The sequence below is a fragment of the Pelodiscus sinensis genome, chromosome 17 (assembly GCF_052426305.1).
Source record: "Pelodiscus sinensis isolate ZL-2025 chromosome 17, ASM5242630v1, whole genome shotgun sequence".
In the NCBI taxonomy this organism is placed as follows: domain Eukaryota; kingdom Metazoa; phylum Chordata; order Testudines; family Trionychidae; genus Pelodiscus; species Pelodiscus sinensis.
Window position 1 is genome coordinate 1,316,172 of NC_143068.1, and position 26,398 is coordinate 1,342,569.

Consider the following 26,398-nt stretch of genomic DNA (forward strand, 5'->3'; position numbering starts at 1 on the left):
AACCCAGGCAACCCTCAGGCAGGAGCTGCTTTGGCCTCCAGAGCAGCCTCTATCTGCAGCAGGCCCAGGCACCCCTGCTTGCAGCAGGGAGGCTGCAGGCAGGAGCTGCTCTGGCCCAGCTGGAGCCTCCCCCTGCCTACCACCTTGAATCAGTTAACTGGTTAGCCAATATGTTTAACCCATTAACCAATTAAATGGGATTTTACATTCCCACTACAAAGTCATTCTCAGTCTCTGCTCCAATGCCACCTAAGTTCCTTTGGGGATATGGGCCCCACTGTAGAATGGGGATAAGAGCCATGCCCTAGCTCACAGGGGCTGAGGAAAGGAATGCTGTGCTGTGGTGATGAGGGCCAGGATAGTACCACAGATTGAGTCAAGGAGCAGGGCACTTTGGTGTGTGTAAATCTGCATCCCTCCAGCTAAGTATCTAGGAACACAAGGGTGCTTGGGTGTCGCTTCAGATCAGATGGCTAGCCCAGTGTCTGTCTCCAGTAGCAGCCAATGCCTGATGCTCCAGAGGGAAGGAAAACAACCAATCAAACAAAACAAAACTACAATAGATAGGTCATAAAGCCAATTGTGGGGGAAAGGCAGGGGTAAGATTCCTTCCTGGTTCTACACGTGATCTGCTGGGGCCCCAACCGATGAGAGATAATTGGTCTATTTTACTCTAGTAAGCTACAAATGTTATGAACATTGCAGAATCAAGGAGCACCAGGCTCATCTTCTCTCCATGGCCTAGAAAGAGTGAGGAGGGAGGTTCATCTCCTTGATACAGGCAAAAAGGAGGTGCAGGAATAGGATTAATTTCCATGGAAAACAGCAGGGTAATCTTCTGTCTATGACCTTAAAGATTGAGAACGGGTATGTTCAATTATTCCTTCCTCCTTCCCTGGTTTCATGCCTGTGTTTGCTGCTGAAGCATCTTTGGGCTTCACTTGTTAATGTGGCTTTTCTTTGCAATGTTTATCATTCATAAAAATCTGAAATAACCTGCCCAGTAATCTGTCACACATAATTAAGGCTTCCTTGTGCACTATAAGGCAGTGCGTTGTTAACAAGACACTGCTCCTGTTTCCGTGGGTCTGCTGCTCTGTCTTGTCCTCGAGGCTACATGGCTCTGCTCACCCTGAATAAGTTGCCACATGAATTTGAAAATAAACTTTTTAATTCCACTTGGCATTTCTGAGTCTCCTGCTGCTGGAGCTGCCTGGCTGGGAAAATGACATCCTTTGTGGCACTAGCAGCAACAGCTGGTGCATCAGCTGTGCCCCAAAACTGCACATTCAGATCACAGTAAGGAAGTGAGAGCCACCTGCGGGGAAGGAGGCACACACTTGCCATTCCACTTTGCCCTAGTTTTTCCTCTGTGAAAAAGCACCATTCATTAATGTGCATACATCTGGTCTAACTGTTGATTGCTCTTTGTGGTAGCCAAATCTTGTGCTGAGCTCTGCAGAGAATTTGTCCTGTTGCATTTACATGTCACACTGCAAACTGCAATTCAACTGCCTCCCCTCCCCTGGAGGTTTAGGAAGTGTTGCTATGCCCCCTTTGTTGCTGCAGAAATTGAGACAAAGGGAGGTTAAGCGACTTGTCAAAGGCCTCAGAGTAAGTCACTGGCGGGATTAAGAATGTGAGAATCCCTGGGCCTAGCTCCGTGTTCAGGTCACGAGTAGACCACACGGCTGTCTTTCTGGTGCATTATGCCCTGGCACCTCCCAAAGTGTTGAGCACAGAGTCCTAAAGCATAAAGCTTGTTAGGCAAGTACAATGGAACTGCATGGCAGCTCCACTGTAGACACAGCAATCAGGAGTTAACTCATCTCTTGCCTCCCACATCCCTGCCATGGAGAAGATCGGCGGCGTTAAAGAGGCCTAAGGCCTCAGGCAGGAGCTAAGGGCTAGATCCTTCTTGGTTGTCGGTGAGTCAGGAAATGGCAAGTTGCTCTGTCTGCAGCATTAAAATATGGCTCCGGAAGCACGTTGTGACACAGCTTAGCAGGCTGTCTGTCCTGACCTCTAGCTAAGTTAGAAACCCCCACTTCCTAGCCCAGATTGGAATCCGCTCTGGGCAGTGGACTTGTTAGGAGCCAGGTTTCAAACACAGCTCCCTTCTCTGCATAGATGAGGCACGGCTCAGCTCAGAGTGGCAAGGCTGGTTTTGTTTTCACCCAACTGGCTTTTCCTGTGTGTGCATCAAAGCGTTTCCTTGTTTGCCATCAGGCGGCAGGTGCAGTTGGCTATTCACGGTGTGTGACAGCACAGCCCTTCCAAGCCTGTGAGTCCAGCAGTGAGGAAATCTGCTTTACCTCTGCCATTTCAACCCCATCTTCTGGTCCTGAGTGATCTTTACATGGAAAATGTCACTGTACTACCTGGGGCACTGCCCTCTCTTGGTGCGTCTGGGTTCTGTAATGCACTCGGATTCCAGCAGTGAACTCTGCCAAGAGCCCGTTTCAGGGCACAGCTAAGGTTTCCAGAACAATCTTGCTCCGCCTGTCATTAAGAGCCATGTCTTCTAGGTGAGCTGGTTTTGCAGCTTCCTTTGTTCTCCTCTTCCTGAGTTAGCCAAGAACCTGTACCCCTGACTAGTGTAAGAGGTTTCAGAGGGGGAGCCGAGTTAGTCTGTAACAGGAAAAACTTAAACAACAAAACATATAGATGGTATCATGAGCCTCTGAAGAAGCAGGTTGCGTCCACGAAAGCTCATGATACCATCTACATGTTTTATTAGTCTTCAAGATGCTTCCAGACGGTGTTGTTTTTCAGTGTTAGAAGATCATTGTGCTGGTGGTGGGTGGGTCCCTTTTTCAGATGAGGGAGAAGAAAGGGCTTCTGACCACGGATGCCCGTAATGCTTCCATGGCCACTCCTCTATCTTAGTCATAGTCCCGTCCTGGTTATTACATTTTGCCTGCTTAAAATCTCCTTTGCAGTCTCAGTGACAGACTATTTTTTTTCATTTTCCTCCTAAATTCTTGTGTAGTGTGGCTGTGCATCATAAGGTGGCTGTCTGCCATGTTCCGAACCAGAAGCAACTGTGTTCCGATAGTGAGTAAAGTGAGTCTGGCCTGCACTTTCTAAAACGCTTTGGGATTCTTTCATGAACACGCCTGTTTATCTGTGCAACTTAATACAACTCCAGGAAAGGCACAATTCATAAATACGCTTTCCAGTTAATTTCTTTTTAAATTTAGCCTTCTCGCTGACTCTGTAGTACGGCTTATCAGCTTCCTACACATTGGGATGCCCATGGAGGGAATGCTACTATCTAAGCCATGTTTTGTGGGTGTTTTACCAGAGCCTAGTGCATTTGGACAGATATTAAAGAAGTTTGCTGTTATCTTTCTCCTGCTCTGCCTAATCAACTCAGGCGTGTCACCTGCTACGTAGTACATATTTCATGAGGCACAAGCCCAGAAAAGTCAACATCTCTCTGATTTTCTTCCCACTTAATCCTTGGGAAAGATTGCCGAGTGCAGCGTAGCGATCATATGCGGGGCTCTTTCAGGACCAATACCATGCATGAAGCCAAGGACTGCCAGCAGTAAAAGCATGCGATGCACAGCTTGAGCTGAAGAGCCAGGCTCTGCAGTTGAACACTGTCAGAGCCCACATTATCTTCGAATTCTGCCCAGAGTGGAGACTAACAACACACATTAACCTGTGGGATAGAATTAGAGCAAGGGGCTGATAGTCAGGACAGCAGGGCTACTGTTTCAGCTCTACCACTGACTTGCAGGGGCCAACCGCACCACTTCACTGTCCCCTCGTCTCTGCATGTGTCAAGTGGAGCTAATACCTCCTGGCTATGTCTAGACTGGCAGGATTTTCCGCAGATGCTTTTAACGGAAAAGTTTTTCCGTTAAAAGCATTTGCGGAAAAGAGCGTCTAGATTGGCACGGACGCTTTTGCACTAAAGCACTTTTCACGGAAAAGCGTCCGTGCCAATCTAGACGCGGCTTTGTGCAAGAAAGCCCCGATCGCCATTTTCGCAATTGGGGCTTTTTTGCGCAAAACAATACCACGTTGTCTACACTGGCCCTCGTGCAAAAGCATTTGCGCAAGAGGGCTTTTGCCCAAACGGGAGCAGCACAGTATTTCCGCAAGAACACTGACAATCTTACATGAGATCCTCAGTGTTCTTGTGGAAATTCAAGCAGCCAGTGTAGACAGCTGGCAAGTTTTTCTGCAAAAGCAGTTGCTTTTGTGGAAAAACTTGCCAGTCTAGATGCAGCCCCTGGGTATTGGGAAGGCTGGGTCATGTTTAGGAGTTCTTTGACAGCCATGGGGGTTCAGCTGCTTTGAAATGGGAAATGCTATGTATACATGGTTTGCATTATTGTTCCTGGATGTTGTCCCCATGTATGTGAAAAGATCGTTTTCTTTTTTGAACTGAGAGCTACAGAAAGATCAGGACTTGTCTGTACATTTTAAATTCAGTTTTCGGGCAACATATAAGCCTTAATGCAGAGAACTGGGAGACCTGTAGAGCAAATCAGGAGAGCATGCTGGCTATTTGAGGAAAGTCTTTAAGCTTCAAGGTTTGAACACATTACAATAAGTTGCTCAGAGGAGTAGCAAGCTTGTATGTTGCCTGTAATTACTGCGGATTAGGGATGTTAATGGCTAGCTATTAAAAGGTTACCTGGTAAGCATCTCCCGTAATGGGTGATACTTACTGGATAACAGTTAAATGGTATCCAGGAGCAGCATTGCTGGGCTCTCCACATAGGGCTGCCGGTTTCCAGCTTGTATGGGTTGGGAGCCAGCAGCCCCTACACGGGGGCTGGAAATAGCGGTGGCAGCAACAGCCTCCGTATGGGGACCAGGAGCAGCTGAGCTGGAATAGCCCCTGCCTGCAGCATGGGCTGTTCTAACCCAATTCCAGCGGGTGGGGTGTCCCCACACCCGCTTTAATTGGTTAAATGGTTAAAGGCATGGCAGCACTGCATTCAGCCTTTTATCCAATTACACAGGATTTTACATACTTACTGCAGATGATGCAACAACACCCAGTATTTAATGCACTGGCACAACTGGTGGGTCTGTACCTCCCTTTGTTCATTGTTGCCCTATAATTTGCCTGAAAACTGAATTTAAAATGTACAGGCAAGTGCTGATCTTTCTGTAGCTCTCAGTTCAAAAAAGAAAATGATCTTTTCACGTACAGGGGGACAACAGCCAGGAACAATAATGCAGATTCTGTTTAACAACAAACAAGATCTGGAATAGATCAAAGTAAAAGGACCCAGGTTCTCCAGTGAGGTCCATTCCCTTCCTCCTGGGCACAGAATTAACAGCCCAGAGAGGCGTATTAAACCATCTCGCCCCTCCTCGTCCCAGAGCAGGATTGTTACTGTCTGTATAACAGTGTACGCTGTGGTGATTTGTCCAAGCTGCTTTCAGTCACTCCAGTGACAGGACTTCTGCTACCTCCTCCTCAGAGACCTGATTCCACTGCTTAGCAGACCTCATGCTGAGAGAGGTTTTCTTAGTCTTCAGTTTGGCCTTCAACACTAGAGTATATAAACATCTCCCAAGGATTTAAATAGAAGTAATCTCCTTCCTTATTGTCTTCCTTCCTTCTTGGCCTGCAGAAGCAGCTTGACTAATGGGTAGGCTTGTCAATGTGTGGAAGGTTTATTAAGGAATCATCACCTCCCAGGAAAGATCACATTTAGTCCTGAAAGCGGTGAGGCCCAGGGCATGAAGTTCCCAGTCCAGCTCCTGTCAATGTCCTGGCCCCTTCACTCATAAGCTTCCACTTCTTGCTTACCAGTGCCCTGCAGCTGTTGAAGAACAGGCTGATCATAAAGGGAGAGGTGCCTCTCTGGTAGGTAGGGCCAGTCTCATGGAGGGCTTGGAATATCAGAGCACAGACTGTTCATGGGGCAGCCAGTGCAGAGAATAGACCATTGGGGAGTTCTGACATCTACGGACCCACGTTGCTGCATTTTCTGAAAGCTGAAGCTATCCCTGGCTCTGCCAGTTCATTCCTAGATATGATGAGTTGCAGTTACTGAGCCTGGAGGTCAGGATCATGTGGCTCTATGGCCACGTTTGCAGGGTAAGATTCAGGTTGTGAGGGGCCTAAGATTAAGGGGAGCGAAGGGCCTAAGTATGAATTACAAATTGAAAAAAATTGTGAGAGGTCCTGTGGCACCTGGGGACTAATCAAAATATACAGAATCCTGAGCTTTTGTGGGCAAAACCCACTTCATCCAATGAATTGGAGTGGAAATAGCAGAAACCAAGAAGTATATATTACAGCAGAAGAAGTATCTGTAACTTGTAGGACCCGTGTTAATGAGGCTAACTAAGTGGGCTGGATGTGTCCCATTAATAGCTTTTGATGTGAAAATGCCCACATATCACAGCCGGCTACGAAGTGAATTTAAAATCCCTGAGAGAAACATTGTGTGTTGAGCTTTCTCCAAGGATTTTGCAACCCCCTTAACAGCAAAAGTTGTGTTCCCCTGTGGAACTAGGCAGAGCAAAAGGGAAGAATTGGATTTCCTGTGCATGCCAGTACAGAAAACATACATCAAAGAAAAACAATTGGATTATTTTTTTAGCACAGTTCAATACAGTATTGAAAACAGTGCATCATAAATCTGAAACTCCTTGGTGAAAGGCTGCTGTAAAAGTCAGAGCGCTGGTATCCAGAGTGGGAGGGTTGGTTTTTCTCAGTGGGTGGGAATTCGTTCATTATACATGGGATGAGGGCAGGGGCCATAGTTCAGGTTGGAGCTGGATGGAGTGTCTGTAGATTCTGTGCAAGCTTCCCACTGCATTGGTACTGCCTTTTCCTTGTGCCCTGCTCCTCCCCACCTGCCGCCTCTAGGCACTCACCAGTTGCCCAGAAATGGAGCTAGCACTAGGACCAGGAGAGAGCGTCCTGAAGCTGTACTTGCCTGCCAGTCTCAGCGGGGAGGGACACAGGCCTAAACTGGGTAGTCTTGCCCTCTCTTCTTCCCTCCTGCTCCCCCCCAACAGCCCAGCAGAGCTCTGGAGAAATGGAAGATGGGGAAACAGGGAGGGGAGAGACAGTGCCTGCTCAAACTACACCCACAGCAGGCACAGGTTCCCATAGTAACCAGACCACGTTTTTAATCTCTGTTTACCACTGTTAACCTGTCCTGCAGCAGCATGGGGACAGACAGAGCCTCCAGGGAACCCGGGAAGCAAGGGACCGTTGCCAGCAGCCGGCTGAGCTCCTGCTAAGCTCCAGGTGCTGCTTTACTTTTCCTGCTGGCAGGAGTGCTCCCAGGCTCCAGCAGGACTACCTGAGCAAACTTACTCCACCTCTCTCTCCTGCCCTGGCCCTGCCCCCTGTGTGGCCTGGAGGGCCTAACGCTATAGCCTTATCAGCCTAATGGTTAACCTGGCCTTGCAAGTTTGTATCCCACAGGGCAGTGGTCTCCAACCTTTTTAAGCACAAGATCACTTTTTGAATTTGTCAGTACAGGATCTACCTCAAACCCAAATAGCCCTGCCCTGCCCCTTCTCTGAGGCCTCGTCCTCTTCACTCTGTGAAGATGGGGTACAGGAGAGGGGGGCGGAGTAACATAAGTGCCCCCTGCCTCTGTCTCCCCCACCCTGCACAACAAGTAGGAGACTCCTAGGGAGTGGCTCCGAGGCTCTTGGCAGGAGCAGCAGGGCAGTGAGAGGAGGAGCAGCTGACATGCAGGCACTTGACAGCCTCCCAGCCAAACCAGTCAGGATCCCCTGTCAGAGGCTCCAAGATCTACTGGTAGATCTTGATTGACTGGCTGGTGACCAATGCCGTATGGTGTGGCATTGTTTTGTGACTAGGCACAGAGGGAAGCAAGTTTTGCCACCAAGCCACTTTGACATCCAGTAGTACTGTGAAGTCTGAAAGGCCCCAGTGGCTGAAGGCAGATGTAATCGGAGGGCAGGTGATCATGTTTTAAAGGGAGATGTTAGAGGAGTTAAATTCTTCAAAGCACTCTGCATGTCCTACCAACATGATTTCCATCCTGCCTGGGGTCAGCACTAGCCAGTCTCTCTATCCAGGAGCCGACCTTGGCTAGGCAGTGGGGAAGTTGCAAGATGGTGCTGTTCGATGTGAGAGGCAGAGATGGGTATCATCTGTGGGTTGCTGGCATACGATAAAGTGGCACTGAAGGCTTTGGAAGTGGAGAAGCAGCTGCTTGTGCCACACTGGGTTTGTTCTGTGGGAAGATCATGAGCTGTGTCGTGGCATTGCCATGCAATCCTACAGCTTCTTGGAGTGAGCTGCAGAAGTGTTTGGTCAGCATCAAATTCCAGCAGGCCGAAGATGGAGATAATCCTTTGTCTATGGACAGGAGGAAACCATCCACCAGAGCCACAAGAGTGTATGGGCAACATGGTCTGTCCTGGAGGGGAATCCAGCATACTGGCAGCCAACACTGAGCAATTCCTCTTCAGCCCTGTCCTGAAGCCAGATGTATTGATCAAACAGGCTCGGGTTTGGGTGGCTTTCCTTTCAAAGATTTTTACAGTCTGCCCCAAAAGGCAGCTTTATGGAGAGCCCCTAGTAGCATTAGCACGGTCAAGTTTCAGATCCAGCCTTCACAGCTGCTGCAGCTCTACTATTGGCAGCAGTGGTGAGAGCTACAAGGTAGATAGGTGGGCAGGAAGTTTTATCATCTAGCTCTCCAGTTTCTCCCAAGGGTGGACAAGGCCTGGAAGGTTGGCCTCAGCCCAGATATCAAAGGAAGAAACTGATTCTGAGGTAGATTGATTTTTATTACAATTAAAAACTCAACCCTCTGCTAAACCGAATTACTGAAAAGCAATAGAGGTATAATGAAAAACTTTGAAAAGCATGTGACTTGCAACCAGTTCTATCCATGCACCTGTAATGCTGCTCCTTGTCCACAGGTATGTGTGGGGGAGTGCAGATGTATCCCTATGTGCCCACACATATTTTTGAAGTTCTGTATTTTTTTTACCCTCAGTTTCTATTATTGAACAGACTTTCATGGAGATTATAGCTAAATTGCTGGCATACCATCCCTGAGTGGAGACCTCTAACCTAATCTAGCCGAAGCCTGAAGAACACACTGTGTAGAATGTAATTAGAGTTCAGAACTTGGAGAGTGGGTGTGAAATGTGGGGGCAAGAATAGCAAATTGAACTTTGAGAACGAGGACTCCCCTGAGGAGCGGATCTGGATCAGTACCGACCCCCTCGGGAGGTATCCATGTGTTATACAGTGTTATATAGTTGTACTATGTAGCTATTACTCATGGATACCTCCCGAGGGGGCAGGTACTGATCCAGATCCGCTCCCTCTCAGGAGTGTCCTGGTTTTGGAGGTTCAGATCCGGGCCCCCTACAAGGAAGGGGAAAGGAGAAGGGTGTCTGCCCCCTGCAAGCCGGGCAGGGTGTTTCTGGCCGCGGACACCCCCTCCCCAAACAGCGGGAGTGAGGGGAGCAGAGTCTGCCGGGCCTGGTGCCGGGGATCCAGCGAGCAGAGCGGCGGCTCGGGGCGGGGCGGGGCGGGGGGCTGCCAGATGGTTTCAACAAGCACACGGGGCACACGTGCCATGACGTCACAATCGACATCCCCTCTGAGTTAGAACACACCGGAGCGTTCTATTGTCTGTCCCCGGCCGCGCGCCGGACACCTGGCAACCGCTGTGCCCGCGGGAAGGGGCGGGGCGGCCGCGCCGTGGGAACAGATGGGAGACGGGCGAGGCGACCAGCCCCCGCACCTGCCCTGGCCGCGGCGTCCCCCAGCTGCGCGCTGATTGGCCGCCCCCCGCCGGCGCAGCCGCTGCGATTGGCCGGCTGTCAGAACGCTGGGCTCGTCACCGCGGCGCCTCGCGGCCGTCCGGGCCGTAGCCAATGGCAAGGCGGAGCGGCGCCCCCCGCCCGGCGCGGCGGCCAATGGCGAGGCCGCTCCCCGCCGGCGTGCGGCGGACGCAGCCAATGGGAGCGCGGACGCGGCGCTCCGGCGGCTTTCGCGGCAAAAAGGATTTGGCGCGCAAAGGCGCGCGGGGCCGGCAGCGGCGGGGACAATAGCCGGGCCGGGCCGGGCCGAGCCACCGAGCGGCGAGCGGCGGCCCCGGGCAGGGGCGGAGGCTGCGGAGCGCGGCCCGGCCCCCCGAGCATGGGGCGCGGCCCCGGGCCAGGCCCCCCCGGGCCGGCGCCGGGCCGGTGAGCGCCCCGCCATGTCTCGGGAGGGGCCGGGCGGCGGCGCCCGCGTGTCCGAGCTGGCGGCGCTGCTGGGGGGCGCCGGGGCCCTGCACGCGATGGAGCAGCAGATCGTGATCATCTCCACGCCGGACGCGCCGCCCCCGCCCGAAGCGGAGCGCGAGGCCGAGCTGCTGCTCTTCGCCACCCCGCAGCCCCCCCGCCCGGGCCCGGCGGCGCAGCGGCCCGCGCTGGGGCGCCCTCCGGTAACGCCGCTCGGCCGCGGGGCGCTCCCGCCTCGCTGCGGGGGGACGAGGGGGGAGAGGGAATCGCCCCCCCCCGGGGTCGTGGGCTCCAGCCTCACGAGCGTCCCGCGCCCTGGGCTCGCTGACGGGCCACCTGTAGCCGGGGGGGGGGGGCAGCCCTGTCTGGTGCCAGATAAGGCTGGGAGCTGCCCGTGCGGTGGCTGCAGCTCTCCGGCTTCCGGCTTCCCGCGATAAAGCTCCCAAGCGAGGGAGGAACCGGTAGTAATGTGCGAGCCAGGCCTGGCGAGAGCCAGGCTGCCATTAGCGTGTGCAGAGCAGAGCTCTCTGCCTTCCTGGCTCAGCATTTCTGCTCCCAGCTCTTCACCAGGAGACATGGGCTCATAGGGGACCTGTGAATTCTGGCTTTGAGATCTCCGCTCTTGCATCACACACAGGAGTGACCTGCCCTGCTTCAGTGGAGGGGAATGGGGATTGGGCATAAAATATGCAAATACATTAATAATAGAGGGGGAGACATACACCAGTCATCACAATGTCTGAAAACTGTACTTCAGAGCCAAATCCACTGTGTGGATTGTGTCTCTAGACACACTTCTCAGATTATTCTCAGGTCTCAGTGTGTTGTGATGATACTTTAATGACTGTGGCAGCAATCTGCAGGATAAAGTTAGTCTTGTGAAATTCTGCTTGTCCGCGATGGGAGGGCGTGTGTATACATGCTCAGGCATGTAACTAGAGCCCTGCGCAGATACAAAATTTTGTATCTGCATCTATAGATGCAAAAATATGCTGAGGTTATCTGCATCCACATCCACAGCTATCTGTAAATTTGCAAGATTCTAGATACGGAATCTTCAAGAATGGGCCGTGGACATCAGCATTCACATCCACGGATGCAAATACCTGTGGGTATAAAATGGGTATCTATGGATTTCCAGGGCCCTACTTGTAACTTCTAAATAATTGTTAGGATAAACTCTGGAGCAGGTGTTGTCTTCTAGTGCATCTGCATGAGAGGGCTTTCATTGTGATTGGCACCTCTGGATGCTATTGTAGTATAACAAATACTGACTGCTGTGAAGTATGGAGGGCTGACCTTTGCATCCATGCAGACACCCATTGTGTTCAGTGGGGCTCCTGGCAAGAATCTGCCCTTGTAGTTCTTGGTGCAAAATCAGGGTCCCACAAGGCAAGGCTGAACCGGAGCCTTCCTTTCTTTTGGTTTCCCGAATTTGTTTTCGACACATACGCACGGGTCAGACCAAAGATCCATCTAGCCCGGTACTCTGCCTTCCGACAGTGGCCAGTGCCAGGTACCCTAGAGGGAGTGAAGAGAAACAGGTAATCATCACGTGATCCCTCCCCTGTCATCCATCTCCAGCCTCTGGCAAAGGCTGGATAAATACGTAAATAACTACCACCGGCAATTAGACTGAAGCGAAGTGACAAGGGCTTGCATTTCTCCTTCATCATGGCACAAACAGAACACTGTATGGGATCCTTCTTGTGCACTTGGAGATTATTTTGAGCCATCATTTGGCATTGGCCATGGTCAGTGAATGGATCCTGGGCATAATGGGCCATTGTCCCAGTATAACATCCCCAAGCTTTTAGTTCAGTCGAAAGTGGGTGGGGGGAGGAGGAAAAGACCACAACATGCTTTGATAGTTAAACATACCATCTTCCAGAGGCTTGGAGTTTGAGGGGCCGGCGGCAGCTTTACAGCTGATCCTTTGTTTTAATTGTTTGGCTCAAGAATCCATAATGAGCCAAAATTCCCTGTTTGCTGTCTCCCTGCTTGTGGGGAGTGGGTGGTTGTGCTGGAGGCGCTGCTGGTTTGCATGGTTGGAGTGCGGTTTCATGGAGACGCTTTGCTGGTGAAACCCTGAAACCTGAGCTGCTTTTCTCCTAACTGTAATCAGCAGCCTGGTACCCATGGGCAGCTCTGCACCTGCACCTCTGGCAGGGCTGCAGCCTGATGTTTGTGGGCAGTGAAACTCTAAACACCCTAGTGTGCATGAGCAAAGAAAGGGGGCAGAATTATTGTTCTGAGGTCCCCTGGGTGCTTTTCAGCAGTGCACTGGAATTTAGATAGCTGATGGTCAGCTGTCTAGGGCAGTGTGAGCAATAGCTCACTTGCTCCACGATCACTCAAGGTGAGATACTTCCCTCCAGATACATGTCACTGGGCCTTGGGGCGGGCGGGAGGGAGGTCTCGAATTCATCTGTTTCTGTGCTGTCAGACGGTTTCCTTCTAGTAATAAAATAGGCCCCAATGACCGAGTCTCCGCCTCCTTCCCAAATGTCTCCTTCATGAGCCAGATCCTCTTGTACTAGAGGCAGGGTAGTAACCATGCACAAAGTCTTGAAGTTCTCTTGTCCCTGTGGTCCCAGGCAGATAGCTGGAATGCTGGTCTGAGCTGGCACCAATGGGTGATCAAGTCAGGCACTCCACTTGGGGTTATCCTGGAAGGTTCTGATCGCCGGTTGGTGCGTAGCTTGGATCTTTGTGAGCATGTGAGCGGCATTGTGACGGCTCGTTCTTACGAGTGCTGCTTGTGTGAAGCAAGTGGGTGAAGTCTCCCATCCCTGTTTTGGTTTCTCCTCTTCTGGAGCACATCTGCGTAGCAATGACTCCTTGGCCTTGAAGTGCTGCCAAAGGGTGGATGGCAGGAATCCTTCAGCAGGTTTCTGAGGCACTGGAGAAATAGTGTAGCCTTCGGATGCGCTTAGAAGGCAGCATTGTGCCATCTTGAACTGGATCCCTCTGGACTCGAGCACATGGATCTTGAGCTCCATGTTGCCCCCCCAGCACTGAAAATGTAAAACCAGGGCAAGGGCAGCTCCTCACCCCAACCCCCCGGGCAGCTCCACATTGAACTCCTGCCACCGTTGAGGTGTGGTAGAGCCCTGCTCCTTGCTGCGTCCCTGGCCAAGGGCTTTCTCAATGCTTGTTGCGTTCACTGAGAGGCAACCGGAGCCCAAACTGCAGGGTGGCTTTATGGTGCTGCGTTTCGGGAGTGCCTGTGCTTAATTTGTTAGGGGAGAGATGCTGGGGCCCGCACTGGGCAGCCAGAGCGCAGCAACTGGTGGCCAAGTGCCCAGCTTGGAAGGCAGAGCTGCCGCCAGCACGCACAAGTCAGGCTGGCACGGTGTAATATTATCCACTCTGTGGTGCTGCCTTCAGGGCTGAGCGGCTGCTGGCTGGGAGCACAGAGGTGGGGCTATGAGCTGCAGAGCCTGGGAAACCCTGGCATAACTGGAGCGCCGAATAGAGCCCATCACTAGTGTGTCTCCGAGGAGGGGGGAGAGGCCAGGAATGGTGGAGATGGCAGGACGAGAGAGGCTGGCACTTGGACGCTATGGTGATGGCAATACCTGCCAGTGGGTGTGTTGCCAACATTCAGGTCTCCAGGCTGGTGTCCCGTGGTCCTCAGGTGATCACGTGGAGTCAGCAAAGAATTCCTGCTGCCCCTCTGTGGTGCCTCCCTGTCTGAGCCACGAGCACCAGGGAGACAGGCTGCCGAGGCGGGGCCCACGCGTGTCCGTGGTGCCGTGCGTCTTGAGTGCGCAGTGAGTCGGGGAAGCTTGCAGCAAGGTGGCCTGCGAGGCGCAGCAGGTAGCACTGGAGCCCTGACAAAGCAGTGCCAGAGTGCAGGCCGGGGGGAGCTGGGAGGGAGAGGAGAAGGCAGTGGGGATGGTCTGAGGGAGAAGGGAGTGGCTCCATCCTGTCCCTGTCTCCCCCATCTGCTTGGCTTCAGCTCCCCGAGGAGGGCAGCGACTCCAGCCTCATGCTCCCTGGGCCCAACTCCCTGTGGTGACCTGGCTCCTGCCAGCTTGGAGGATGCTATGCATCCAAGAGGGGAAGGAGCAGGCCCGGGTAGATGTACAGGCATGCTGTTCTGGAGCCTAAGGACACTGTTTCAGAACAGCCCATACCCTCCTAGCAAACCATTGCTAGGGGACATTGACCTTCCTGGGAGATCAGTCTGTTCACACACCAAGGCCGTGCTGATTCAAGTACTCTCCTATCAGTTACAAGGCCACCCTTCCCTCCCTATTGCTACATCTTAGGGGATCTAGCAATAGGGAGGGAAGGGTGGCCTCTCTCCTACTCTGGCAGCCAGCCCTGCTACCATCCTGCTGCCGGCCCCAGCTGGCGCGTTTAACCATTTAAGTAATTGATAAACCTCAGATTATCGGTTAAACTGTAACATCCCTTCTCTGTGGGTTTTGCTCCTGCCTGATGCGTTGGCTTAGTTGGCGGGATTTCCCTTCGATTGGCTTTGCTGTGTGAAAGGTTAAATGCCTGTGGTTCAAGGCTCCCTTTGGTCCTGCTCCAGGGGATGAATCACTTGCTGATTACTGCTCTGCTCATCCTCTGAGGCATCTGGCCACCGTGGGAAGCCAGGATACTGGGCTAGACGGGCCTTTGGTCTGTGTGACGGCCTCCTGTTCTCTCTGCTCTGCGGGCGGGGAGCTTGGCTCCATAATGCAAAGTCTGGTGACGTTCTGCAGGTAACATTGCCACCAAAGCCATGCTGGTCAGCGCTGAGCCCAGCTGCTGCTCATGCCTGTAGCTTTTGTTATAGACACTTGCCTGCTGGGTGCAAGGCTGAGATCAAACTCCCGTTGCATAGGCTGCCCGATAGCTGACTGGCTAGAACTTCTGTCACTGTTGGCTCTGCGCTCCAGGGGTGTCCTGTAAGGGGGGGTGCTCAGCAGCAGGCTGATCCTTCACAAGCCTTCCTTCTCTTGCAGGTGAAAAGGAAGTTAGACCTGGAGACCGATCACCAGTACATAGCAGAGAGCATCCAGACTTCCCGGGGCAAAGCGAAAGGTACAGGTGCCGCTTCCTGCTGCCTCTACTCATTCAGAGCTCTGACCAGCTACTGCATCCCCCCTCCAAGTGGCCTAGTGGGACCGAGTCCTCAGTGTCATGGCTGAGTTGAGCTGTGGGGCTTGGGACCGAGGCGTGTGGGATCCGTTGTCCTCTGGAGATCAGGCTCTGCAGTTGGTGCAGCACCTCTCCCTTCCCCCACTCCCTTCCCTCGCTGTGCAGAGCTGGCTCTAGGACGTCCTGAGCCAGCCCAACGCTAGTCGGGGTAATGGGGGTAAATTCAAGCGTTGTGGGTGCCAGGTCCCGCTCTTCCTGCCCTTTTCTCACCGGTCGGGTGTAACTCTGCGTGAGTCACTGCGCTGCCCAGTCCAGCAGGCTGAGCTGCGGGTTCTTAGCGGCGCCTCACGTGGATCTGGAATTGGTCTTGGGCTCTCAAGTTGTCAGGTGGCAGTGGCAGAGTAGCCAGCCACAGGCGGCTCGAGTGCCTGGGAGCCAGTGGAAGCGTTTCATGCCGGGATGTTAGCCCTGGCAGCAGGAGGAACGTGCTGTGTGCAAAGCCTATGACTGCAAGCCTGGGCTGGCAAACTATCCGGGTCTGTGCCAGGCTGCCCTGCGGAGGCGCTGGACGTGCAGCACGTGGAGGCTGCGGGTCCAGTGGCCGGGATGGGATTGGAGCGGATCAGACAGGCCTGGACCTGGGTGGTTAAAGCAGTAATGGATGTGGCTGTGGGCAGTGTCGCAGGGGTCGCTGGCTGAGGGACTGTAAGCAGAGGATAATGACTGCAGCGAGGGTCCAGTGCAGTGGGATTGGTGTCAAGCAGAAACATCCTCGTTAAGGATCGAGACTAGGGAGCGAAGGGATTGAGTGGACAGCCACCGGCAGGTGCACAGAAAGGACTCCGTACCTGGGCCACAGTGACTCCAGACAAACACGGGAGCCCGTGTGCTGCTGCCGAGCCCCTTTCTAGTGCAGGGCCGGGGGTGAGCTGAAGGAAGCCCCCAGCTCGCTGAGTGTGTGAGTTCTCCTACCTATATAGGGCTTGTAACAAGCCATTTCAATTGCGTGCAGGTGTGAAATCTCCGGGGGAGAAGTCCCGCTATGAAACCTCTCTGAACCTGACCACTAAGCGGTTCCTGGAGCTGCTAAGCCAGTCGCCCGATGGGGTGGTGGATCTCAACTGGGCAGCGGAGGTCCTGAAAGTGCAGAAGAGGCGGATCTATGACATCACCAATGTCCTAGAGGGCATCAAGCTCATCACCAAGAAATCCAAAAACAACATCCAGTGGCTGTACGTGCCAAGCGCCGCGTTGTGCCTGGCCGCAGGGGTGTAACTGGGCGAGGCTCCTAGGGCGCTCTGAGCAGCTCTCTGGCGCTCGGACTCCATAGCCCAGGGAGCACGGTGGGCTTCAGAGCCTGACCTCCAGCCCAGCCATCTACTGGCCCATCTTGAGCGCCGTAGCGCAAGCCTGAGTCTGTCACCCTGGCCTCTGAACCCCGAGAATGGTTCAATAGAGCCAGCGTCCAGGCCTGAGTCGTGCCCATGGTCAGAGCTCTGCAGGCAGGTTCCGGTTCTAGCTACTGGCTGGCCTTTCGTGTCCGGCTGCTGCATTGACACCTGCAGCATCTGAGTTTCACGGGCAGTTTCAGCCTGTTCCCTGAGGCGGACGTGTCTGGGGGTGTCAGGCCCACAGGGCTGGCAGGGCAGCGCCCGTGCTGCGTGTCCCCTAGTGGCTGGCTGTGCAGGAGAAGACTCCCCCTCCTCCCAGGGCTGTGTTGAGGATCCCTTCTAGCACCCTGTTGCAGGATCTGCCCCACGGCTGTAGTGCAGCCCCCCAGCATGCAGAGCCACTGCCCCTTGGGGAATGGGGAGATGGGAGACCCTGCACTTAGCGGCATGGGCGGGACAGGGTGCATCTGTGCTTGGGGGCCGGGCCGGGCTTTCCTCTGTGTGAGTGGGTGCTTATCATCCTGGGTGCTACTAAAACAGTGGCCCTGGCCCTTGGGGTCCTGCGAGAGCCCCTTCCCCACCCCTCGGCCTAGGCCTGTCTGCTGGCCCCAGATGGCCACGGCAGAATTCCCTGCCTCGCCCTTCCCTGTTTCAGGATTCACTTCCTAGCTGGCCCGGGGTCCTTGTCAGAGCCCAGCCCCCATCTGCGTGTGGGTGGGGTGTATTGAGGGGACAGGCGGCTCCGGGGGGTGGAATTCCCTTGCCCAGGATCGCTCTGCGGAGCACAATGGCAGCCTGGATTGACCAGACTGACCCCAGGCTCTCTCTCTAGGGGCGGCCGCTCTGCTGTGGGGCACACCAGTAAGTACCAGGGGCTGGAGAAGGAGATCCATGACCTGCAGGTGGCTGAGCAGCAGCTGGATGACCTCATCCAGATGTGCACCGTCCAGCTCAAGCTCCTCACCGAAGACCCTGAGAATCAACAATATCCTTGTCGGAGTGGGGCTGTGGGTGCTGCTTTGCCCGTAGGGAGAGCGGGGGGGCTGCAGTGCCTGCTCTCATGGCTGCCCAGCTCCCGATGGGCAGGGGAGCTGCCAGGCCCGGGGCGGGCGGTGGCGTCTCATCTGCGCCATCTCCTCTCCAAGTTGCTGGAGAGCACCGTGCTGGCAGAGCGCTCGGAGCGTCGATCGCTAGGGCCAGCGCCTTAAGGAACAGCAGCATGGCAAAGGAGCTGCCGTCTGCTCCGTGTGGCTGGGAGCCTGCTCTCCAGTGGCCATTGCTTTTACCGTAACATTGTCTCCACTAGCCGTCTTGTTCGAACCATACAGAGCTGCCTGCTGCGACAGTTTGGCTGATAACAGCCAGCTCCTATACTGGGGGATGGGTACGTTTATCCTTAAGGGGGGCAAGGCTCGATGTCTCGGCGCCTGCATCTTTCACGGACGGCCCTGAGTGCCTGATGAGAAGGGCTTCGGCGCTCAGACTCCCCATGGTTCATCCTGTTGATGCCCTCGGTGGCATTTTGCTCAGCATGGGCAAGTCCTTTCGGCTTTGCTTGCTGGTTCGGCAACATCTGGGCTGCGAACTCTGAGAGGGAGGCAGTTGGCTATGGAAATCTCTCGTGCTATGGAAACGCTTCTGTTCAGGCAGAGGTTTTAAATCTCATAGGAAACCAACACCTCTGGGCTGGATCCCTTCTTTGGGCTGGCCAGTCTGTAGCCAGGGCCCATCCCTGCTCGACTGCTTGATTTCTCATCTACCGCGCAGCCTCAGTGCCGCGCTTGTCAGAAGTTCCTGGCTGCACCTGGGCATCTGCTCGTCCCAGGGGTCTCAGACCACCAGCCCCCTGCCCAGCGTCGGTGCTGGGGGTCAAGGTTTGTCCGGCGCTGGCTGAGTGACCTGTGCCGTGTGACGGCGGCAGTGTCTTGCCTGCAGGGCTTGGGGAGGGGTTAGAGGCTTTGGATGTGGGCGTGTGTCCAGGCGTTCAGATGCTGTAGTTCCACAGGGGATACCTGTGAGCAGCGAGGACCAGGAGGCAGAGCAGGGGGCAGACCTGCACGAACATCTCGAACACTCGAGCGGTTAGGGTGTTCCTGCCTTGGGTGCACCGGGCACCATGCGGTGCGTGGAGCCTCCTACGGGCACTTCTCCCCACCCACTGCCTGGCCTGGAGTAAGTCCCTGCCTTGCCTGGGTGAGCTGAAAGCTTGTGCTTAGGGTCTGACTGTTTCCCTGCTGGCTCGGGTATCCGACTAGCAGCGCTGCCTCTTGTCTGGTGGAAGGGAACAGCCACCACGCAGCCTTCCTTGACTGAGCTCACCTCTGCCTACGTGACGTGCCAGGATCTCCGCAGCATCGCGGACCCCTCCGAGCAAATGGTGATGCTGATCAAAGCCCCTCCGGAGACCCAGCTGCAGGTTTCGGACCCAGCAGAGGTAACCCATCCCTTCGCGCCCCTTCCCGGAGCCCCACTCCCACCCTGTGCATAGGGCCAAAATCCGCCACCTGCCCCATGAACCCAACACTAACCCCCTCAGCTTTGGTAGCCCAGGTCACTGCACTGTCTGCAGCTGGCCTGTTACTTCCATTAGGGGCCCAGACCCCCCGGGAGGGGCTGGTCTCCGAGCTGACCTGGAGAGTTCTTGTCTCGCTCCCGCGCTGGGGCCGGTGGCAGCGGGGCGGTCGGTGCTCCCTGCCATGGCGTACCCTGCTCTCTGGCTCTATGCTGAGCTGGCACAGCTGTGCCCTCGGCAAGCCCGTGGCGCCTGCCTTCCCTTGCTAGTAAGGGTTCTTCGTCTTCTCTTCCAGGCTTTCCAGGTTTCCCTGAAAAGCACCCAGGGCCCCATCGACGTGTTCCTGTGCCCAGAAGACAGCTCTGGGGTCTGCAGCCCAGTCAAGAGCCCCTTCAAAGCAACCGCTGAGGAATCGTCCCCCGGCTCTGCTCAGGCAGCAGCCCCCCCGCTCGCGCACCACGCCCAGGATGTGAACTTACCACTGCTGCCTGGTGAGCAAGGCGCATGCGGCGCGGGGCCTCCTCCCCGGCATTCGGAGCCTGCCCCGCAGCTCTCTGCGCCGGGGTGTGGCGAGTGCAGGAGCCCGGGTGGGCTCAGCAGTAGGCGCAGGTCAGAGGGACCCAGTGGTGGGTGCTGATGGCTGCAGGGTTGGAACAATGCAGGCGGAATGCTGCTCGGGGTCTCGGCCCACAAGCCCAGCCAGCCGTGTGGCCGGGGGATAGTCCCCCCTGCGCAGGGCGGGGCGGTGGGTGCTGCAGGGAAGGGAGGCTTGACGCCGGGCCCGGTTCCCAGGGCTAGTACCCATGCCTGGTGGGCCCGAGTGCAGCTGGCGCTCTTGCTGCAGCCCAGCCCCCACCCACCCGCTTGGACGACTCGCGGCCAAACAGGCTTGGCCAGGACTGTCAAGCAGGGCTCCTCCACCGCGCCTGGGCCGGAGCCGGGTTTCTCAGTCGGCTCGGAAAGCTCCATTGGGCTGGGAGCTCCGGCCCAGGGAGCCAGGGCCCCCGTAGCTGCAGCACGGCCTGCACGTTGGCCTCCCGGAGAGCGAACCCGGCCCGATTCCCAGGGCCTGCTCTAGAGCGGTGGAGCTGCTCCCGGCGGGGCTGGCCGGTTGGGGCGGGGCTGGCCGGTTGGGGCGGGGCTGGCCGGTTGGGGCGGGGCTTGCCCTGGGCTACAGCTGCTCCTGGGCGGAGCCCCCCTGCCCTCGGCAGTGGGCAGGGCTGGGCAGTGAGGGGCATGGCCAAGCCAGGGATGAACACTGGTGGTATTTTGGGTGGGGCGATAGCGACAGCCTGGGCCTGTTACCTCTGCCCGCCTCAGCGTCCTTCTCCCCGGCTTGTCTGTCTGCCACGTGGCTTCAAGGTGCGGCCAGCACGTGTGCTGCTTCTAGGGAGCAGGGCCCAGCCTGGGCAGTCCTGCTGTCACCCCACTCAGTCATGACAGCGGCTTCCTCCCCGCTAGAGACCCTGTTTAACCACTTGAGGGAGGGTGTTCGCTTCCTGTGCCCGGGCCTCAGTTTCCCCAGGGGCTCATGGGGGGGCTGTTCGGTTCATGGGGTCTGAGGGAACAAACAGGCAGGCCTGCAGTCAGCACTGTAACCTGCCCCCTGGCCCCCTCGGCTGGGCGGGGCGCCATGGCTCTGCCGGGGGGCTGTCATGTGGAAGGGAAGGGCCGCAGGAAAGGCCTTTTCTGCCTGTGTTCTCAAAGCAGCCATTGGCTCTGCCCTTGACTCCTTCCCAACCAAAACTGGAAACCTCTTCCCGCGCGGGGCAAATGCAAGGCCACCGGCCCAGCCCCTCGGCTTGCCTGGACCCCAATCTCAGCTGATGAGCAGGAGAGCCACAGAACTGCCCCACTCGCCTCCCGATCACCTTGCCCCCTGCTCCCCCAGGGGTTTGCACACATGGGGGGAGGGAGAGCTCAGTGGCGTGAGCGTTGGCCTGCTAAACCCAGGGCTGTGAGCTCAGTCCTTGAGGGGACCACCCAGGGATCTGGGGCAAATCTGTCAGGACTGGTGCTTGGTCCTGCCGTGGGGGCCGGGACTGGACTCCATGAGCTCCCGAGGTCCCTCCCAGCCCTAGGAGGTCGGTGTATCTCCATAGTACGACCCTGGCAGTGCCCACAGCGCAGAAGATGCGTCTGTTTAACCTGCTGTGGTCCCTGGGCTACTTCCTGAACCTTTGGCTCCAGCCCCTGGAAGACTGATTCTTCCCCAGCCTTGCAACAAAGCTTTGTTCTTGGAGACCCCGTATGTGAGGTGCCTGGGCTGGGTTATTCCCCCAGGAACCGGCTGCAGATCCATACGCCAGCAGCCTCCTCAGGCTCTCGTGTCTCCGGTGGGTCTGCTCGTAGGCAGCAAGCTCTGGGGGCAGCTGTCTGTGTGCACACAGTACCGGGCATGCTGGGGTTTGACCAGTGATCAGCCCTGTCTAGGCAGGGGTGGCGTCAATAAGAGAGATGCATCTTCTGCCCCTCACACACGCTCCTGTGGGGTACTGCAGGGGTCCTCCGGCCCCACGCGCGTGCAGAACCTGGGGAGGAGGTGGCCAGGTGACCTGGGAGGCAGGTGGGGCAGTTCCTGGGTGCGTGGTGGGAAGGCTGGTGGCCCGGCGGGAAGACGCTGCAGCCTCCTTGGGTTGGGACGATGCAGCAACCATCGGGGCGGGGGTTGGTAGCCTGGCTGGGGTTACTCAGCCGCTGTCCTCCCGTTCCACATGCCCGTGTCTCTGCAGAGCCCCTCCTGCCCGGGGAGAGCAGCCTGCCGCTGAAGTGTGCAGCCGACGAGGTGAGTCTCTCGCCGCTGGCCTCCGTGGATGCTCTGCTGGAGCAGAGCAAGGAGGACTTTGCGAGCTTCCTGCCGGAGGAGTTCATCAACCTGTCTCCGCCCCAGCCCCAGGACTACCACTTCGGGCTGGAGGAGGGCGAGGGCATCAGCGAGCTCTTCGACTGTGACTTTGGGGACTTTGCGCCCTTGGACTTCTGAGCCCCTCCTGTGGGGCTGCTGTGCCCAGCGCGCACAGCCCCCGGGGCTGGAGGAGGCTCGGGAGCCGGAGCCGGAGCACAAGGGGTTTCTGGTAAACGGCTGCGCGGCCGGGGTTTGCGGGAGGGGGTGGGAAGTTTCGCGGCCTCTCCCCTCTGTGCTCGCGCCCTCCTGCGGCTGCCGCCTCCTCCCGCCTCTCACACGTGCCTTGCGCCGCGGGGAGCTCCGCTCCGGGGGCCATGCTCCCGGGGTGCCCGTGCGGCTGCTGCCATAGTAACAAAGGCCACTTAACTTATTCTCCCCAACCACCTCGGACTCTCGCCTTAGCCAGACGCGTCCCTGCTGCCCCGGGAGCCAGTCCCCCGCGGGTCTGCCGCCGAGAGGCGCTTGCCTGGCCCTGCGGCCCCGGCAGCAACAGGGCTTTGCTCAGCGGGGCTCCCGATGCGGCTGTGGCCTTGGCAGCAGGAGACTTGCCTCCCGGCTGAGCAGCCAGCGAGCAGCGAGCCCCGAGCCCCGCCTGCGTGGTGGGACGCTTGCCTGGCTCTGCCCTCCTTCAGGAATGTAAATAGTAGCGGCAGGCTGGCTTGCGGAGGAACACCAGGCTGGCGTGGGCGTAGGGGCCCGCTGGGCAGTGCAGACGGCCAGGATCTGGCTCGTGCTTCCAGAAAAGGGACGGGGGGCTGTTGACCAGCCGGCTGTGGCAGAGCCCTGCTTTCTGGCTCCCCCTGCAAGAGGGAAATGCCCAGTTCCCAGACCGGCCTTGTGGGGCTCCCGGATCCGAGCCGGGCGGGGGGAGTGCAGGTTTGCCTGGTTCCCAAAGGTTCCTTGTTGGAGCTTTCGGGAGTCCTGTGACGCGTGATTTTATTTATTTTGTGGGGCGGTTCCCGTGGGGCGGCTCTGATTTCCCAGGTGGAATGTGTGTGGCTGAGCTGTGTTCTGGAGGAGGCAACGGGCAGGGGGCTGTTGAGAGAGTGGGAGGCAGCTGTGCTCCATGGGCCTGACAAAGCCAGGAGTCAGTTTGCTGCTCTGCCACAGATGTGCTAAGATGCATGGGGCATGTCACTTAACCTCCTGGTGCCTCTGTCTCCCCCGCCAAACAGAGCCCAGGATCCTGCCCCACTTGTGGCACTGCTGCGGGATGTCCAGCTGGTAGGAGCAGTTCACTATTTATTATTTATATGGTCTAGAAGGTCCATGTGAGGCTTGTGGAAGGGGGAGTGAGTGTGTGTGGGGTGTGTGGGGTGTGTGTGTGTGTGTGGTGTGTGTGTCCCCAAGCAGGCAACTGCCAGAAGTGGGAACTGGGGGTGGGAAGGAGGCCGTTTTCTGTGGGGCTAGGCTAGAGAAATCCAGAGCTGGGGGCCGGGGGCCTTGATGTGTCCGCATGCAGTAGGATACGTGACTGACGGGGAGGTGGGCCGTGCGGGCTGCTGATTGTAGACGGGGGTTGAGCTGCAGCCGTGTCAGCGAGGGGCGGGGGAGCGAGTCTGAGGCAAGAGTGGAGTCTGCTTGGGGACGCCCAGTGCAAGCAGCTCAGTGACGGGGGGCAGTGGGCGCAGAAGGGATGCAAGGACGCGCAAAGCGGGAATGTTTGTTCCGTGTGGGGGCCCCTGTCCCTCGCTCTCCAGTGGCAGAGGCGGGATGGCAGCTAACGTGGCTTCTCTGTGCTTCTGGCCGGGCCGGGGAGCAGCTCCCTCGCGGCTCCGGGCAGGGGGAGTGCCAGCTGGTCTCTGCCTCAGTTTCCTCAAGCTGCGTGCCGCTGCCAGCAGGCCCAGTTGTCTCCCAGTGTTTCATACAGACACCAAGCTGCACAGACCTGGCCCCACCTGCTCTCCTGCCAGAGTGGGGGGCTGGTCCTGAGCACAGGAACCTCTTGCTAGGTTGGATGGGAGTCTTGGCTGACAGGCCCCAGCAGCCAGGTCTGCCCCTCCAGGGGCCGGGCTGCGTGAGTCCTGGAGCCGTCGCGGGCTCAGGGAGCTGGACCACTGCCCAGGGTGGGGCTACGCTGGCCTGCCTGGGCCCGGGGGCAGCGTGCTGTGCTGTGCTGTGCTGGCTGACGTGACCGTTGAGGGCCCCGGTGTGCGGAGCGGGTTCTGGGGAGCTCCTGTGCGGGCAGCTGGGCAGGGCATGACCCAAAGCAGAAGGCTAGCCCTGGCTGCTTGGCATAGGGCTGGGGACGCATTTGGGCTCTCGGGGGATTCCCGGGGGTGCTCCCAGGAGGGCTGGCAGCACTGAGCAGAGCCGCCCGCGGGACTCGGCTGGGGAGCTAGGCCGAAGCAGGGACCTCTAGAGGCTCAGGAAAATGGGTGCGTTGGAATGGACCAAAGTTGGCATCTTCAAGCTGCTTCCACCTGGGTCTTGGGTAAATCCCACTCTGCCTGGCCTGTTGCCTGGGGCTGGCAGCCTGGCGCCTTCCTGGAGGACCAGCTGGGTCCCCCCCAATGCAAACCTAATGCAATTCGCTTCGACATTCCTGATGTGCACTGGAACAGAAACTGACCGAACCTCAGAGGATGAATTGGGGGGAGGAATCCGCAGGCTTTTGACCTAAACGTCTGGAGACTTGTGCCAGAGCCGCCTCCCCTCTGCCAGCGGGTTATCCAGACAGGCGTAGCCGGGGGGGCAAAGAACACTGAGCACAGCGGGGTCCGGGTTCCTCCCACTCGGCGCCCCGCCAAAGGGAGATGGCAGAGGCTCTCGCCGCAGGGGATTCTAGCCGGGAGCACAGCCAGTGGCGCAGGCTGGGTGCCGGGGCAGGCGAAGGTCTGGGTGAGGGTGACGTGCTTTGGGGGAGAAGAAAGGACAAGACAAAACAAAGTGGGTCCCCGCCCCCGTCTCAAGTGCCTCCTGCTCGGACAGCCGTCTCCTGCTCCGTCCCTGCACTGCCACGGCCCCGCCTTGGGACGCTCGACTCACAGGTGGCAACGCACTTTCATTACTGCCTTGTAACGAGCTTGGTGTACTGTTGTGCTTTGTGTTTCAATAAACATTTCTACTGAGTCAGCTCCTGGCCCGTGTGTGTCTGCCGGGGGCGGCAGGCTGCTGGGCTGTGGATCCAGCGGGCTGAGAGCGCCAGGCGGGGCCGACTCACTGCCGGGCGGTAACGTGTCTCTGCCACGCCCCACGTGTCTAGTGCCCAGCCCTTGGGGCTCTGCATTGGGGAGCAGCCGCCCACGGAGCTGCAGGGCTGGTCTTTGGCTTGGGCTGTGTCCTGGGAGAGCCACAAGCTGCAGTTACCAGCCTGAGCCCTCCTGGTCCCTATTGGACGTGGTGGGGAGGCAGGCAGAGGCAAGCTCTGGTGAGACCCATGGACTTAGCACAGCCAGACTGTGCCCGCTCCGCAGCCTTGCGCTTGGACTGGTGCTCTAGGAGCCCTCCTGTGCCTCCATCTCTCTCCTCTGGGTGCTTCTCAGCCGTCGGCCTCCCAGCGCTTGACAAAGGCGACGGGGCTTGGTCCGCGCCATCGTACCGTGGGGCGCACTATGGGGAGAGGGGGCGACCGGCCCAGGGCCAGAGGGGAGCAGAACCTGGTCTAACAGCCTGTGCCCGCTTGGCGCACACTTGCTATCAGGTCGGGAGGGACGGTTCATTGCGGGGAGGGGCCAGCAGGAAGCCGGATTCTCCAGTAGGGACTAGGCTGCCGTTCTGGCACATCAGTAACCTTGGTTCCACTCGGTTCTTTGGGCTGCTGGCCTCCAGCTGGCTGGCAGCTGCGGGGACACAGATTTTTTCCCCCCAAAAATCCCTGCTTGCCCAAATCAGAGTGTTCCATGACTTCTGTGAACCTGAGTTTTGAAAAAAAAAAAAAAAAAATCCCCGTTTGCCTTTTGGTCTCCTGTGTTGCTGTCTTGTGTGTTCTGATTTGAAATGAAACTTTGCACTGACTCCCTGTCTGTGTCTGTCTGTCTGTGTCTCTCTCTCTCTCTCTCTCTCTCACCCACACACCCCACCCCTCTCTCACAATTATTTTTTGGACCGTTTCATTTTGTGGGGAAGCTGGACTCTGGCCGCATGGCTTCTCCTGGGAAGCCTGGCTGGCTCTTGCCCTGATAACCGGACTAGCACTAAGCAAGGGCCAGCCATGCTGTGCCGAACACGAGGGGATCGAAGCGACCCAGGACGCGTGGCTGCAGTGGCAGCCCAGTGCTGCGCTAAGCCCACATGTCTCCCTAGCTGGGGAATCACAGACCTTCACAAATG

The 26,398-nt window shown here is 56.9% G+C and overlaps 1 protein-coding gene across 1 annotated transcript; it reads left to right on the plus strand.

Annotated features, from left to right (window-relative positions):
- The first annotated feature begins 10,001 nt into the window (after positions 1–10,001).
- E2F1 (E2F transcription factor 1) lies at positions 10,002–25,201 on the plus strand. The gene is made up of 7 exons (XM_075901511.2): positions 10,002–10,421; positions 15,183–15,261; positions 16,331–16,550; positions 17,542–17,694; positions 19,029–19,143; positions 19,517–19,712; positions 21,954–25,201. The coding sequence occupies exons 1-7, from the start codon at positions 10,194–10,196 to the stop codon at positions 22,202–22,204; spliced, it is 1,242 nt and encodes a 413-aa protein (XP_075757626.1). The 5' UTR covers positions 10,002–10,193; the 3' UTR covers positions 22,205–25,201.
- The last annotated feature ends 1,197 nt before the right edge of the window (positions 25,202–26,398 follow it).

Excerpts from the sequence above, each read along its gene's own strand:
- E2F1 (XM_075901511.2), top strand. The coding sequence starts at position 10,194 with ATGTCTCGGGAGGGGCCGGGCGGCGGCGCCCGCGTGTCCGAGCTGGCG. Across the intron at positions 10,422-15,182 it reads CCGCGCTGGGGCGCCCTCCG|GTGAAAAGGAAGTTAGACCT; the intron begins GTAACGCCGCTC and ends CTTCTCTTGCAG. Across the intron at positions 16,551-17,541 it reads AAAAACAACATCCAGTGGCT|GGGCGGCCGCTCTGCTGTGG; the intron begins GTACGTGCCAAG and ends CTCTCTCTCTAG.